At 43.4% G+C, this 17,610-nt stretch overlaps 1 protein-coding gene across 1 annotated transcript in view; it reads left to right on the top strand.

Annotated features, from left to right (window-relative positions):
* Positions 1–3,705: 3,705 nt before the first annotated feature.
* sh3rf3 (SH3 domain containing ring finger 3) overlaps positions 3,706–17,610 on the top strand; it is a 72,849-nt gene continuing 58,944 nt past the window's right edge. The window contains exon 1 of the mRNA XM_045707732.2: positions 3,706–4,348. Coding sequence (XP_045563688.1) covers positions 3,974–4,348 — 375 coding nt within the window. The 5' untranslated portion in view covers positions 3,706–3,973. The remainder of the gene's footprint in view (positions 4,349–17,610) is intronic.

The following is a 17,610-nucleotide window of genomic DNA, read 5'->3' as shown; positions in this document are numbered from 1 at the left end:
AGAGGGAGAGGAGGGAGAAGGGGGGGAGGGAGAGGAGGCGGAGGAGGGAGAAGGGGGGGAGGGAGAGGAGGCGGAGGAGGGAGAGGAGGTAGGGGAGGGAGAGGAGGGAGAGGAGGGAGAAGGGGGGAGGGAGAGGAGGGAGAGGAGGCGGAGGAGGGAGAGGAGGGGGAGGGAGAGGGAGAGGAGGGAGGGAGAGGAGTGAGGGAGGGAGGGAGAGGAGGGAGGGGGAGGGAGAGGGGGGAGAGGAGGGGGAGGGAGGGAGAGGAGGGATGGAGGGAGAGGAGGGAGGGGGAGGGAGAGGAGGGGGTTGTGTTTTTATCCGGTATCAGTGTTGTAGGTCCATCAATAAAAAGGAAGCATTGCGTGTCATACTTTGTGCTATAAAAGACATGAAGGATTCAGATTGTGGTTCATTTATCTAAGAATCAGATTTCAAATGTTCCTTAATGTGATGTTTACTTTTTTGTTTGTTTACCCATCAGCACCAGTTTGGGACGGACCGGACCGAACCGAACCCTGAACTTTACCTGAGGCACGAGAACTGACCAAAGAGACTCCACCACTGTCCATCCGTCTGTTTCTCTCCTATCAACTCTTTGTCCGGTCTCTCTCTTCCCCTTCCTCTCTGCTCCTCTGCAGGAAAGAGCAGATAAAAGAGGTGCTTAGCGCTTCTGAGGAGAGAATGGTGTGTTTGAAGAGCGAAATTCTCCCCCTCCCTCTCTCTCTCTCTCTCTCTCTCTCTCTCTCTCTCGTTCTCTCTGGCAGCCTTGAGCCCGGTGGCCTTCTCATCCTCTAAAATCTCTGATCCTTCCTTCCTTCCTTCCTTCCTTCCTTCCTTCCTTCCTTCCTTCCTTCCTTCCTTCCTTCCTTCCTTCCTTCCTTCCTTCCTGACAGACAGACAGACAGACAGACAGACAGACAGACAGACAGACAGACAGACAGACAGACAGACAGACAGACAGAAAGACCAGCGGAGAGCAACAGAGCATCACTGGGATGAAAACACCTATCATATTACTTTACCCCAGATCACTATTACCACAGGACCACAGCCAGAGAAAACAGAAACCCAGTCAGCTGTCTTCTAAAGCCAACAGCGATAAGGCCAATATTAGCTCATTTAATAATGGCAGCAGAAATAGGAAGAGGTTATCTAGCTACTGAAGCCAAACAAATATCACAGACTTCATCTCTCTATTTAAAGTTGAAACTGTATATTAAGACATGTAAATGACAGGGATTGGGATGGGCTGAGGGAAGCTGAGGGTTGGTATGTGGAATTGGAGACAAGTGGGAGTGGAGCTGCTGTGTGGGAGATAGAATGATGGCCAAAGATAAAAGTCAAAATAAAACAGAATAAAAAGTACATTTGAATGACACTAAGTGTCAGTGTTTTTACAACTAATGCCGGTTTGCCTGAGGCTGATGCCTTGCAGGTGTTTGTACACATGCATATACACACACACACACACACACACACACACACACACACACACACACACACACACACACACACACTCTCATTCAAATAAACATATACAAGAACACACACATAGATGTAATAGTGCCAGACATGCACACAAACATATACAGTTAGCATTGCTGTTATGATTTTAGATGTCGTTGTTGTCCTTTGTTTTAAATGTATTCTTTTTTGTAATTTTTTTTTTGCGTTGTTGTTTGCTGTTTTCTTCTGTCTTTTCCTTTTTTCTCTTTAGTTGATTCTCTTGGTTGTTGGTGCATTGGGGGGTTCTTGGGGGTGGGGAATGGAATCTTCCTGGGGGGGACTGTGGGATGGGTCTCGAATGGTTGAGGGACAGCTATTGGGGAACTGTGGGGGGATCTTGGAGGGTTCGGGTTCATGTTTTCTGGCCTGGTGGTAGATCGGTCAACGTGCCCTTAAGCAGGGCATTGACCCTGGATGCTCTTGTGTGTCGCTCTGAATGGGAATCTGTTGGATGACTGGTATGATGTAGTTGTTGAGCGGGTTCACTGCAAGTATATTGTATGTTTCGAATATTCAATACATTTTAACATTTAAAAAATCAAAATTCACAGGGATTTCAGGCTCCTGACGCTATGCATGATGGGTAGGTCTACTCTGTAAAGGTGGGCATATTTTATCCTCTCCTCTAACTACTCATCCACAAACACTCACACACATGTGTATGCTGTCCTCTAATCACTGTGCCCCTCAACAGGAGAGCAGATTCCATTACCATGTTGACTGCATTGTCAGCTAACCTAGTTTCCACAATGAAAGGACATTGGGTGAGGAGAGGAGGCTAGCCTATACCTATAGGTAACATACAATTAAACTCTATACATCAAGATACAATGATAATGTAACATTATTGATGTACAGTAAGCTTTAAATATAGCATTTGTATTGGATAAATGTATACTTTGTCAATGGGGATTGTCAACGTGAATTTTTTTTACTGTTTTCTGTACACAATTCCACACACACACACACACACACACACACACACACACACACACACACACACACTGCCTGTGCATCAGGAGGTTTAGGCCCTGTGCTCGTCTCTGTGTGTGGTAGAGAACAGTGCCACCTCTCAGCCAGGCAGGATGTCAGATCTGGGGAACACAGCCTTCCCCCGGGGCAGGAGTTAAACGTGAGAAAAGGGCAGGTAGAGACAGGCAGAGACAGGTAGAGAGAGACGGCACTGTGCAGCTGACAGACCTTCTGCTCCCTCAGCCATGAGGCTCGAACAGCAACAGGAACTACGGCTGCATCTGAAATCGTACTCTATTCCGTATAAGGCTCTGGGCAACAGGAGAGCACCATGGTGTCGTTTCAGATCAGATTTGCTCATAGTCAGAAACATGGTTTAGATGGCAACTAGGAATGTGTGTGTGTTCAGTCCAAAAGCAACCTCTTAGATCTTACAAGATAGGCTCAAGCAGTTAAAATATGTTTTGAGGTCAAAATGAACTGAAACCTCACAGATAAAATGAGATTCTATTGTAGCTTCATCCAAACGTCTGGGTTATCGATTAGTTCAACATTTCACCAGCAGGCGGCAGAAGAAACCCTCTGTTACCAACAACACTAGGCTACCTACCAACTGTCCACAAGATAAGACAAACAAACAATTATTTCTCTAGTTGTCCGCAGGGTGGCAGTGTCTTCACACATCTGTCTGCTCTGATTGATGTCTTTTTTATTGAGTATCTATCATCTTCCATTGGTTATTCTGTGGTAGAGTAACCTACCATCCTACTCTCCTAACGGAGTCCACCAAATATCTGATTCAGTTTGGTTATTGACTTTACACCATATTTATAACACTTAAAGATAAACCTGTGTTCCAACACTACTGTTTCTGGAGCGCATCCCAGAAGATGGTGACAGGATTCGGTGATAATCTGTGTTGCATTATTTCTGATTGTATCCATTCTCCACTCTGCAACCCACACAACTGTTACATTATCACACACACATAACCACACGTACACTCACACACAGAGCTCTGCTCTCCCACACTGCCTTATAATCACTGGTTATCACCTCTCTCTGGCAGGCCTCACTGAGCACCTATAGCCTATACCCATCTGACACGTAGGTAGCCTAGCTGTATGAATGAATAACTGGTAGGGGGCTAATTGTAAAGAATGAACGGTCAGTTTGATTCCCAATTCTCTCATCTCCTTCTGATGGTGTATGTGTGTGTGTGTGAGAGAGAGAGAGAGAGAGAGAGAGAGAGACCTCAGTGCAATCTGCACAGCTGCGCGAGGGAGAGCAAGCAGAGAGAGCGAGAAGAGAGAGAGGGGTTGCCTGGTAGCCTTAACCGGCTCAGTTCGGGGAAATAGCACAACAGATTGCGCTTTTAAACAGCCTACGCCGATATGTATTCTTCAGTTTCTGGTGCATTAAACGCGAAATCAGAAACCAACACCCACTCGGTTAACGTCAATAATAATCGGTAAGGAATATTCGCAGTGTGAGATGGACGAGTCGTCTCTGTTGGATTTGCTGGAGTGTTCAGTGTGTTTGGAAAGGCTGGACACTACAGCTAAAGTCCTGCCTTGCCAACACACCTTCTGTCGCCGCTGCTTGGAGAACATAGTCAGCTCCAGAAACGAACTGAGATGTCCCGAATGTCGCATCCTAGTCGGCTGTGAGGTGGACGACCTCCCCGCGAATATTTTGCTGGTCCGCCTGCTGGACGGGATCAAACAGCGGCCACGGAATGCAGGCAGTACCAGGCAGTCCCAGGTGGGGGGCGGAGAGTCATTGGGTTGTGCAGCCGGGATCAGCGCCTCTCCCCCAGGCAGTGGGATCAGGGACCTGCCGGTGGCCACAAGGAGCTCCCCCGTTAAGGTACTTAGCTCTGCTACTTGGTATTTGGACTGGTTGGCTGCCAACTTGCTGTACAGAATGTTCCTTGGCTAGAATTCTGAAGAACCGAGTTGCTGTATACATGTGTGGGGGGTGGTGGTGTTGCTGCATAGCTGGACAACTGAGAATCTGTTTGGGAAATCTAATTTGACACACTCATGTGTTGAAAGACTTCCTATGTGTGCTCTACCCCCAACTCCTGCAGCTAAAGACACACAGAGAGAGAGAGAGAGAGAGAGAGAGAGAGAGAGAGGGGAGGGGGTATAGAGAGAGAGAAAGTAAGAGATACAGTCAGTCTCCTGTGCTATTCATGTTATTGCTAGACAGTCAAGCGAGGTATAGCTGCAAGATATGGTTTAGTTACCTCAGTGGCATGGCTGTGCTGTGTACAGGTAGTCTAGAGATGCAGCAGACGGCTGCATAGGTTTCATAACAGAGGCTGAACAATAACAGCCAGCACAATGGGCCTTTAAATATAACATACTCTAGGTTTATTAATCTAGGTTTATTCATCTAGGTTTATTAAGAGTATCCTAAGGTTGTTGGATGTTAGGGCCTATACTGTATGGATATTTTATAGGCAGATAACATATTTGTTCATGCTTTCAGCTCCATGTCATAGCATGTCAAGTCTTTGGCCAATAGGTGCTTTTTATTCTCACACTTGTCAATTCTCTGAAGGGGAGCAGGGTGACTATTGAACATAAGCCCAGGACTGAGAGAATGTGTGGTGGGCTGCAGCCAGCAGACCTGCCAGATAGAACAACTAGCAGAAGCAGTAGAATCTAAACACTCATCATGAATTGAGTACTGGAACGCTTACTCTCCCTCACTCTTTGTCTCTCAATGTATTTCTCTTTCTCTCTCTCCGACCAGTCATTGTTTGTTTTAGCTTCTTTGTGAGAGCAGGAGACTCGGAGTAGAAAACACTCACAATCTCCCCATCTCTCCCACCGTATTGATGAGAAGTTCGGCTCTTTTTACTGAATTGGATCTTTCAACTAATTTCGTTCATTTGAGTCAGTAATGCCAAGAGCACGCAGGACCTACTGTCGGCGAACAATGAACTGAAAACTCGAAATAGTAATAATTATACAAGCCTCTCGTTCACATGTCGTTCCCCATAAAGGGTTTATTGGAGCTGTCATTTAGACTGAGACTTGTAAAAGCGTGCTTTAAACGATGTGAATTTGTTTATTGCTAGGCATACAAATAAGATTATTTCTTGGTACAATTGAAAACGAGGTCTAGTTGTGGCCGCAACCGGACTAGATTGTGAACGACTCTTGGAGGAATGCATTGATTGGGGTGATTAGCACAATATCTTTCGCGAAGTGGTGCACCCCAGACGATTCGCTCTCGAGTTCGAGTGTTGAGAAGAGTATGTTTTGGCTCTACAAGGCTGTGTCCATCAAAACATTCAATAATCAATTCATTGCATTCATTCTTGCACCATGCAATCAATTATCAGTTCTACACATGTTTTTTTATTCTATATACTGCCTGCATCGTGATCTACTTTGTCTGTGCGCATAATTATATGACAGAGGGTTGTTGACCGGAGCACGTCTCTGGAGTCACCAGAGGAGCGCGTTTTAATCCTGCTGTAGAATTCATTGCGGCCAGCAGGTCAATCAAAAATAACGAATCGTTTGCGAACATCACATCTATTCACTACCCAAACTCCACAGGACGTAGATATGGTGTGTACGTGCGTATGTACAATGAGTATACAACACATAAAGGACACCTGCTCTTTCCATGATATAAACCGTATTCGGACGGGATACGTTTTATTGGGGGAGCTCAGGTAATATGATTTTGTGCACAAGCATAAATCACCACATCCGTAATTTTAGTCCTGTCCATATCTGCCATGTCAGTAATTTTTACTTGGCAGGAAGGATTTATTCCAGCCCTAAAAACCTACTGTTTTTTGTCAATCTCCCCACTCCTCTAACAATACTTATCCTGTGCGAGTCGTCATCCCAGTATTTTAAGGGATATTACAGAGTTTAACAGGTGCTGCACCCAGTTTGGGTAAGAATATGGGAACAAATTGATTGTTAAAACAAAGTGTTGCACGTAGCCAACATATGAATCTGTTTTGTCACATATTAACTTTCCTAGTACCATGTTTGTCTTTGAAAATATGAAGTGGACGATATTGTCCCAGTGAACTGATCAATGACCAAATACGTCAGTTAATTAAAGGTCTGCATAGGTTACAGTTCATGCTTCTTATTTGTTATTATTTGGACTTTCTCTGAACTGAAGACCATTAGGCCAGTATTAGACTATCCCTATACATTTGAAATATCTTCACGCCTAGAGGAGCCTCCAGGCTGCCGTCATACCGGTCAAACTACAGGGGCAGCTTGGTAAAACTAATCCCTTCCGAATCATCGACTGTAAAACGGACATGCTGGGGTAATAATTACATAATGGACATTCTATAGTAATACCAGTCCAGTGGAATAGAGCTATAGACTGACCAGGTGAATTCAGGTGAAAGCTATGATCCTTTATTGATGTCACTTTTTGAATCCACTTCAGTCAGTGTAGAGGAGGAGACTGGTTAAATAATGATTTTTAAGCCTTGGGACAATTGAGACATGGTATGACATGTATGTGTGCCATTCAGAGGGTGAATGGGCAAGACAAAATATGTAAGTACCTTTGAACGGGGTATGGTAGTAAGTGCAGGTGCACCGGTTTGTGTCAAGAACTGCAAAGCTGCTGGGTTTTTCACGCTCAACAGTTTCTCGAGTGTATCAAGAATGGTCCACCACCCAAATGACATCCAGCCAACTTGACACAACTGTGGGAAGCATTGGAGTCAACATGGACCAGCATCCTTGTGGAATGCTTTTGACACCTTGTAGAGTCCATGCCCGATGAATTGAAGCTGTTCTGAGGGCAAAAATGGGGGTGGGGGGGTGTTCCTAATTTTTGGTATACTCAGTGCATGTTTGTACGTATGTTTTTGAGGTCAGCCTTTTCCCCGCTGAGTTTCAGAGGTGCTTAATGGTGACATCACCACCCACAGACCAAGGCTTTGAAGTGTGTTCACCTGTATTTACAGGTAGTCCTGAGCCTTGATCTCTGCTACCATTAGTAACACACCCTGGTGATGACAGGGCAGCGCAGACCACCACCTTACATTACTACTAGACTAATAGCAGCAAAGGGGGTTGCAGTGTGTGTTTTGTATCTGAGTTCAGGCAGACAGACTGACATTAAAGTTTCATAGAAGCTTTTGCTTCTGACAAGAGAGGAGAACACAGCTGCTGCTACTGACACCATCACACACACCCAAACACACACACACACACACACACACACACACACACACACACACACACACACACACACACACACCACACACACACACACACACACACACACACACACACACACACACACACACACACACACACACACACACACACACACACACACACACACACAGCTATGTATTACTATACTTGTGAGGAGTTTTTTGGGGATCAACAATTGATTCACATTCAACATCCTATTTTCCTTAACCCCTAACCCTAACCTTAACCCCTAACCCTAATTCTAACCCGTAACCTAATCCCTATGCCTAAAATAGCCTTTTTATAAGTGTGGACCGGCAAAATATCCTCACTTTTTTACATTTTAGTTGGTTTACTATTCTTGTTAGGACTTGGTACTCACAAGTATAGTAAAACATGTCCACACACACACACACACACACACACACACATGCGTACGCACACATGCACACATGCACACACACACACACACATTCTCTTTTTCTCTCTTTCTTTCTTTACAGATATCCCCATGTGTTGGTAATGTGCTGCAATCCTTTAGCTCTGTGAGGAATGCTTTCGAGAGTCATTTTCATGAGTGTGTGTGTGACAGAGAGGGAGGGAGAAAGATAGCAAGAGAGATGGGTTAGTTTAAGATGTCCCCTACAGACTAGACAGCCAGTCATAGCTGTGATGTATTCCTCTGAACACTTACACCCTCATCATTTATTAATTAAGGAGCAAGAATATCATTTAATGTGTGTGTGTGTGTGTGTGTGTGTGTGTGTGTGTGTGTGTGTGTGTGTGTGTGTGTGTGTGTGTGTGTGTGTGTGTGTGGTGTGTGTGTGTGTGTGTGTGTGTGTGTGGGGGGGGGGGGGGGGCTCCTGCTGCTCCAGTTCGAAGCAGGGGATAAAGGGCAGAGAGGATTCAGAGGGGACCTTTCGTCTTTGCTGACACACACAAACACACACACTTATATATACAGTACACACACAGCCCAGCCCACAGGGAGAGTCTCTGATATGGAGAGCACATTGAAGGCAGCCAGACACATGCAGTATTAATGCAGTATTAATGCAGTATTAATGTGGTATTAATGAAGTTTTAGTAAAGGTGATGTGTAATGTGTATGTAATGAGTGCCAGGTTGTTGATTTTGGTGATGACTGATCTGCATGGTAATGAACTGCCTTACTGGACTGTTACTGCCTCTCAACCTTTTTTTATTCACCATGACAGGAAAATTAACATATTACAAGGTAACTATTTACAAATGATTTACAAGTATGGCGAGCTGCTGACTTACTTTTGTGATTGTGAAAAAATGAAAGCAGTGCTGTCACAAGGTTGCTGTCACTCGGGTTACCATGACAACGATCACAACAACAGGGTCAAAGTTGAATGTCTCTTGCTCTTTCCCGCCAAAAGCAATGGCGATATAAAAGGTGAATCCTGACAAGAATGTGGTAAACAATCATTTTTTCAGGCAACATACCGCATATCCTATGTATTTGGTATTTTCGTTTTTTATTAGTATCCCCATTAACAGTGGCAAAAGCAGCAGCTACTCTTCCTGGGGTCCACATGAAACATGACATAATACAGAACATTAATAGACAAGACCAGCTCAAGGACAGAACTACATACATTTAAAACATCACACATAGCCTAAATATCAGTGCATACACACAAAATATCTAGGTCAAATAGGAGAAAGGTGTTGTTGTGCCGTGAAGTGTTGCTTTATTATAATTTTTTTAAACCAGGTTTGCTGTTCTCTTGAGCAATCTGAGATGGAAAGTAGTTCCATGCAATCAAAGGCTGTATATAATACTGTACGTTTTCTTAAATTTGTTCTGGATTTGGGGACTGTGAAAAGACCCCTGGTAGCATGTCTGGTGGGGTAAGTGTGTGTGTGTCAGAGCTATGTGTAAGTTGACAACGCAAACAATTTGCCATTTTTAACACATTCATGTTTCTTATAAAAACAGGAAGTGATGCAGTCTGTCTCTCCTCTACTTTTAACCAAGAGAGACAGTCATGAATAGTATTGATATTAGCCTTCTGATTACAGTGAAGAGCAAGATGTGCCGCTCTGTTCTGGGCCAGCTGCAGTTTTTCTAGGTCCTTCTTTGCAGCACCTGACCATATGACTGTGCAATAATCAAGATAAGATAAGACTAGAGCCTGCAGGACTTGCTTTGTGGAGTGTGGTGTCAAAAAAAGCAGAGCATCTCTTTATCACGGACAGACCTCTCCCAATCTTAACAACCATTAAATCAATATGTTTTGACCATGACAGTTTACAATCCAAGGTAACACCAAGTAATTTAGTCTCCTCAACTTGCTTATTCATTATCAGATTCAGCTGAGGTCTAGAGCGTAGGGAATGATTTGTACCAAATACAATGCTCTTAGTTTTAGAGATGTTCAGGACTAGCCTGAGATTTCTGGCCACCCATTCTAAAACTGACTGCAACTCTTTGTTTAGGGTTGCACTAATTTCACTAGCTGTGGTTTCTGACTTGTATAGGGTGTAATCATCAGCATACATAGACACACATGCTTTGTTTAATGCCAGTGGCAGGTTATTAAAAAGTCAAGAGAGCTTCCCTGCAGTACACCACACTTGTTTTATATTAGAGAAGCTTCCATTAAAGAAAACCCTCTGTGTTCTATTAGATAGATAGCTCCAAAGGTTTAAAAGCCATAACACATTCGTTTTTTCGTCAGCAGATCATGGTTAGGGCTGTTGTGGTGACCGTATTACCGCCACACCGGCGGTCACGAGTCATGAAGGCAGTCAAATTCCACGTGACCGTTTAGTCACGGTAATTAGGCTTCTCCAAGCTCTGATGCTGCTGATGGTCATTAGTAGCCTACCAAACTTGACAACTGCCTGGTACTCAGCACTCTATTGTCCCTCTAATCACTCTGACATCAATGCAAATGTTTTCAAAAATCTAATCAAACACTTCATGACAGCCCATGAGCTCATGTTGCTCAACATTTCAATAGGCTATGCAATTGCATGAGATTACAGAGTTTTGATGGCCTCTATTAAAAAGAGGAGGATCCCATCAGCTTTCTATAGGCTAGGACTACTATATTTATTTCTCAACTTTCCTAATATTAAGCACATTGTTTATATTTACAACAGGAGTATAGCCAACCTGGCTGCTATGAAAATAAACCACGGGGGAAAGCGTCCTCCATTCACTATTTAAGTACATAGATATCATGTATTTTATCCCGCTGCCCCTGTTTCAATATGTAAAGACAAGATTAAATCAAGAATATTCTGATGTGTGACAATATTAGCCTACCACTTGTGAATTATATATTATCACTTGTGAATGATGCCCAGCATAAGAAACAATGCCTTTTTATTGCTACTTTTTTCGAATCATAGTCACACAGCTCATGTACCCTAGCCTATAGGCCTATATGTTATAATAAGGTTTGTATCACAACTAAAGTGGCCAAATAACTTCAAAAAATTAAGCGGTGTAGCGCCTAACTGGCATACATAAGCAGCGTGTGAGTTTCAAGTTTGGGGAAGATAATTTTCTCCATAAAAATGCACCTTTTTAATAAAAGCATTACATGCATAACTGCATTTGCGGTGACTTTTGAGAATGGTGTTTTCCGGTAATGGAACATTCGCGCTTATAGGCTACTACCATGTGCGCATTGCTGCACTTATAATGTGAAGAAATAGACTAATAGTTTATCAACATTTTAAACTAAACGGTCTGATCTGTTGCGTCAGCCACATTGCGTAAGAAAATGTTTTTTGATGCTTGTGGTTATATTAATTTGGGATCTATCGCATCCCACAACTGTCCCAGACCATGTTTAGAATATTTATTTCTCACACAGAATAGAATAGGTAAACCTTTGTACTATGGGGATAGTAGATTGACATAGGCTAGTGTTTTGCTGTTTGTTAGGCCTACTCATCTTGTTGGCTGACAAAAAGTAAATGTGGACAATTCTTCCAATATCTTCAATATGCACCTCGGAATTGGATAAGGACACGTGCAGTAGCGTCCCCGATGTGTCTGTCTTCACTTGTAGCCCGTGAGAAAGACCCAATCACATGATGGAGCGCGCAGCACTCAGGGAGAAGGGCACAACGGCCACTGGCCACAAAAGGCATGGATTTTTTTAGGGTGCATTATGGCCACACAAAGGGGATACTGCCATGAAATTCTAGGCATTATCAAGTGCTTGTCAAATTGTGAATGAGTGACTGATGTAGTGTGTACAAGCCTGCACAATAAACAAAGCAGAGCTCCTGCCTTTCAAGCAACTTTTTTCAAATCATCTTTAGTCTCATCATGCAACCTTACAATGTATGAAAAATCTAAACATATAGCCCAACGTTTGTAGAACAACTAAAGTTACATTAAAAACTCTAAGCATATAGGAATATTTCTGAGTTAACCGCTCAAAACAGAATAGCCGCATGTGCGCACTCCCTCAAATCGTTTGGAGATATCCGTTCTATTTTATTCAGCTTTGTTCAATTGTATTCTTCATACTATGAAATAATGCCATGGAATTCTAAGCAAATCTTGTCTGCTAAATGTAGCCGACAACAATTTGTCAAAGCCAGATCAGGACCTAACATAAGGACAACTCAGAGTATGCTATTCTGTTCTCCTGAAATAGACTACACTTTCTTCATATCATGCTTCTTTAGACCTGTCTAAAATAAATAATAGATTTATTGTGAAGGTGTAAGGTATATTACATGGATTTATTATACTTTTTAAAATGTAGATGCTCCAAAGGTCTGCATCAGTGGCTTGTAGGCTATGTGTGGAAGCCAGAGATGCTAAATGTGTTTATGTTAATTACGGTCAATTACCATGTGACCAACAGTTATTTGCTTGACAATCACTGGCTGATTACATTTCGTGACTGCCCCTGCCGTAATTATGGTTAATAATATCAAAGGCTACACTGAAATCTAACATAACAGCTCCCACAATCTTCTTATTATCCATTTATTACTACCAATCATCAGTCATTTGTGTCAGTGCAGTATATATTGAGTGCCCTTCTCTATAAGCATGCTGAAAGTCTGTTGTTAATTTGTTTACAGAGAAATAGCACTGTATCTGGTCAAACACAGTTCTTTCCAAAATGTTGCTAGGAGTCGGCAGCAAGTTGATTGGCCGGCTGTTAGAACCTGGAAAGGGTACGTTACCATTCTTGGGTTGCAGAATGACTTTGGCTTCTCTCCAGGTCAGAGACAAACATTATTTTCCAAACACAGATAAAAAAAGACGTCAAATAGGAGTGTTAATATAGTCCGCTACCATCCTCAGTAGCTTTCCATCTACGTTGTCAATACCAGGCGGTTTCTCATTATTGATGGACAACAATCATTTTCCCACCTCAACCACACTAACTTTACAGAATTCAAAATTACAATGCTTTTCTTTCATTATTAGGTATTTTATGCATGAATATGATGTCTCACAGTTTGTTGTTGGCGTTTCATGCCTAAGTTTGCCTACTTTGCCATTGAAATAGTCATTAAAGTAACTGGCAACATCAAAAGGTTTTGTGATAAATGAGCCATCTGATTCAATGAAAGAGGGAGTTGAATTAGTCTTTCTGCCTATAATTTAATTGAAAGTATTCCAAAGCTTTTCCGTCATACTTATGTCATTTATCTTGTTTTCATAATACAGTTTCTTCTTTTTGTTCAGTTAAGTCACATCATTTCTCACCTTACAGTAAGTTTGCTAGTCAGATGTGCAGCCAGACGTATTCACCACTCCGTTTGCCTCGTCCCTCTCAACCATACAGCTTTTCAATTCCTCATCGATCCCCGGGGCCTTAACAGTTCTAACAGTCAGTTTCTTAACATGCGCATGCTTATCAATAACTGGAAGAAACAATTTCATAAATGGACCAAGTGCAGTGTCTGGATGCTCCTCATCATAGGAATCAGTACAAAAATGTTGTATGATCTCTTATACACTATTTTAAGCCCAGGCTTTGGAACTTTGTATTTTGTAGATATGGCCACTATATTATGGTCAATACATCCAGTGGGTACGGATACAGCTTCATTGCAACGTTCTGCAGCATTGGTAAAAATGATACACGTGGATGATTTAGTACCTGTGCTGTTTGTAAATACCCTGGTAGGTTGATTAATAACCTGAACCAGATTACAGGCACTGGTTACAGTGAGTAGCTTCCTCTTGAGCAGACAGCTATCTGTTAACATCACACACACATTGTCAAGAATTGCACACATATTATCCAGATAATGAATGTTAGCACTTGAGGCAGGTGAACATGCAACCACAACACTTCAACAGCATTACATAGGAGATCCCCTCCCAGCTATACAGGAATATGGCTCTGAACATATACAACAACGCCTCCTCCATAGGCATTACTGTCTCTTCTGTGGATCTTATATCCCTGTATTGTTACTGCTGTATCATCAAAGGAATTATCTTAGTGAGTCTCAGAGATGGCCAATATATGAATGTTATCTGATTTTAGCAGCTTTATTTCTAAGGATACATATATTAATAGGGGCAATTTTAAGCCCTTTTTAAGCCCTTTCCTGGGTAGCTGATCAGAGATGGACATAATATGAAGGAAAGAAACACACAAAGCATGACAAGAACATTGTTCGGCTAATAGAGTCAGTCAATCAGGCACTTGTGAGTGTCAGTTGGTGTGTGTGTGTGTGTGTGTGTGTGTGTGTGTGTGTGTGTGTGTGTGTGTGTGTGTGTGTGTGTGTGTGTGTGTGTGTGTGTGTGATGTGGGGCTGAAGCTACCGACCCGGAAGCTAGGCTCTCACTCTTCCCAGTCTTTTGGGAGGGAGAGTGGACAATGAGCCTGTCGTAGCGGATGTACCCAATGTCCCCACGCTCTCTGACAGATTTCATGGCTGGGATCAGTTCTTTCCTCCTCGGGCACACAGCTTGCATGTGTAGGCCTCTCTAAGGAAGATGTTGGTTCCTCGCAAGTTCTTGGCTCTCTCCAGAACAGCCATTCTGTCCTTAAACCTCAGGAACTTGACCACTATAGGCCTGGGTCTGTCTCCTGGGCTGGTTACAGGTTTTTCAGACTCGTGGGCGCGCTCCACCTCAATCTTCAAATGATCCATCTGCAGCTTTTCACTGATACTTTTTCTTACTTTCTTCTCAGAATCAGCCCAGTTCTCATGTGAAGACTCTTGTATGCAGTCCTCAACGATGTTATTCCTCCTTGATTGTCCCTCTAAATAGTCTGTTTTCCCATTGTTAATAATGAGAGGACTTACAGTTTGTAGTCATATTGCTGCAGGTCTCTTTCAGGACATCCACCTCTCTGTGGGAGTACTGCAGACTATTCTTAAGGTCCTGGACCTCTCTGGTCAGATCATCCATTCTTTTGTTAGTCGAGTCCATCAGTATTTGGACAAAGCTCTTTAAGCTACAGTATTTTCCTGTTGTTATAACAACTGCTTGTAGAACCCTTTTTGTCTGTTTAAAAGATCCTTTACCTGTGATAGAGAAACACTGTCCTCTCCATGACTCCCACCTTTGGCTTTGGGTGCCATGGTAGCAACGTAGGCTAACGCTGGTAGTCCCACGCAGTCCCAGACAGGGCAGGTCTCAGGACAGATTTAAACAGAAACAAACAGCAGGGATTTAGACAGCCACAAGCAGGACACAATCCGCAGTCCCAGCCACAAGGGCTAACCGTGTCGTGGGCTGTGTTCAAGCTGTCAAGGAAATCTTGCTAGCTTGATAGCTAGTTAGCAGCTAGGCTAGCTGTTACGCCAAGCAGCTCTTCAAACTTTTGGTTGTCAGGATCCTTTGACAGATATAGCGGTCCCAGCAACTGATACTAACCACGTCGCAGAATCCAAATTCAAAAGGTAGCTAGTAACCAACCTTTTTCAACAGAGCACTTTTTCAGACTTTGAAAACTTTGAAAACAACAAACCGAACTCTCCCTCGTTCCGCGTTCAGCACACGTCACCTCTGGATGCACACCTCAAAGTAATCACTTTGTATGTGGATTAGGTAATAGTATACACAGTGTTCCCAATTTTATTGCTGCCTGGTCTGATATAATACACACTGTGCTGTCAGTGAGCTGATCAATATGGGATTGTTGTACTTGTAGTTGTGTGAAGAAAGAGTGTTGTAGTGTGAGAGAGCTGGAGAGAGAAAGAGAGAGAAGGAGATAAAGAGAGAAAGAAATGGGACAGAGAGGGAGATTGAAAGAGAGAAGTAGCGTGTAGCTGGAGGTGGAGATCCAGATGTGCGTATAGGCCTAGATGAGGGTGTTGTGGGCTAAACACATTTTGAGCTTGGCTGTATTTCCCATGGGGTTAAAGGTTAACTCCTACCCCCCCCATGACACGCACACACACAAGGTTAAAAGGTTAACCCCCCCGCCATTGTTAGTATGGAGATGAGGGTGAGAAGTCAGTCAGGTCTGGCAGCTGGCCTAGTGTAATTCATACACGGAGGAAAGGATAATAAGAAATGATCAGTCACCAATCTGACTGACTAGATCATCTCTCTGTGCAACTCAACAATGTATCAGCCCACTGAGCCAAAGCCTGATGTCTTATCACAGGATCTAACGTCAAACCCCAGACATGGTCACTCATCCTCCAGGTCGAAACTACTATAAACATTAGGTATTAATGTTCTCCTGTGCAACACTTCTCTGAAGAATTATATAATGGAAATGTGTTGCCTTTCTGTCTGTCTGTCTGTCTGTCTGTCTGTCTGTCTGTCTGTCTGTCTGTCTGTCTGTCTGTCTGTCTGTCTGTCTGTCTGTCTGTCTGTCTGTCTGTCTGTCTGTCTGTCTGTCTGTCTGTCTGTCTGTCTGTCTGTCTGTCTGTCTGTCTGTCTGTCTGTCTGTCTGTCTGTCTGTCTGTGTTCGCATGTGTGAAAGCAGTGTGTCACGTCCTGTTGCGACCAGGGTCTGCTTTCTCTTTGTTTAGTCTACAGGAGGAGAGTGAAAGAGACAGAGAGACATAGTCAACAGGAGATAGCGGGATGGAGAGAAGGAGAGAGAGGAAGAGAGAGAGAGAGGTGTGAGCTGTAGGTCTTGTCAAACAAAGAGACATTGCTGGACGAAATGTGGACATGATGTCATTGATCAGTCTGATTAGCTCAATTTAGCCGCTACACACACACACACACACACACACACACACACACACACACACACACACACACACACACACACACACACACACACACACACACACACACACACACACACACACACACACACACACACACACACACCTCAGCTCCGATCTCTGTATTGACCAGGTTGCAGCAGAGCAGTTCCACAGTCCTGACAGATCATTTAAAACCCATTCTCTGTATGCTGTCTGCCAGTGCCTGGAATTGGCTATCTCCTCTGTGATGCAGTGTGTGTGTAATTGGCTATATCTCTGTGGGTGTAAAGGGAAATGGAGAGTCCATCATCTTTAGAGCCTCTCTCTCCCTCCATCCATCCCTCTCTCTCTTTCCCTCCATCCCTCTCTCTGCCTGGCTGAGTGATGCTGATGATTATTCTGCTGCAAATTAAACCTCTGTTTCATCAGGAGGCCTGGTGATCTCTGGCTCTCTCTCACCCTCTCTCCCTCTCTCCATCTCTCCATCACTCTCCCTCTCATTGTGGGGTGAAGTGATGTTTATCCTCACGGCAGATGCGTTAACACTTCATTCTGAGGTTAATTTATTCTGATCAGTTTGACAGAGAGACTATTGGCAACATACCAAATCCATTCCTCCTACCCTATCCTCACATCCTTACTGACTGGTCACATACCAAACCCATCTCTCCTACCCTATCCTCACATCCTTACTGACTGGTCACATACCAAACCCATCTCTCCTACCCTATCCTCACATCCTTACTGACTGGTCACATACCAAACCCATCT

The sequence above is a fragment of the Salmo salar genome, chromosome 25, assembly GCF_965601325.2.
Source record: "Salmo salar chromosome 25, fSalSal1, whole genome shotgun sequence".
NCBI classification, from domain to species: Eukaryota; Metazoa; Chordata; class Actinopteri; order Salmoniformes; family Salmonidae; genus Salmo; species Salmo salar.
This window is presented reverse-complemented; position numbering and strand designations above follow the sequence as displayed.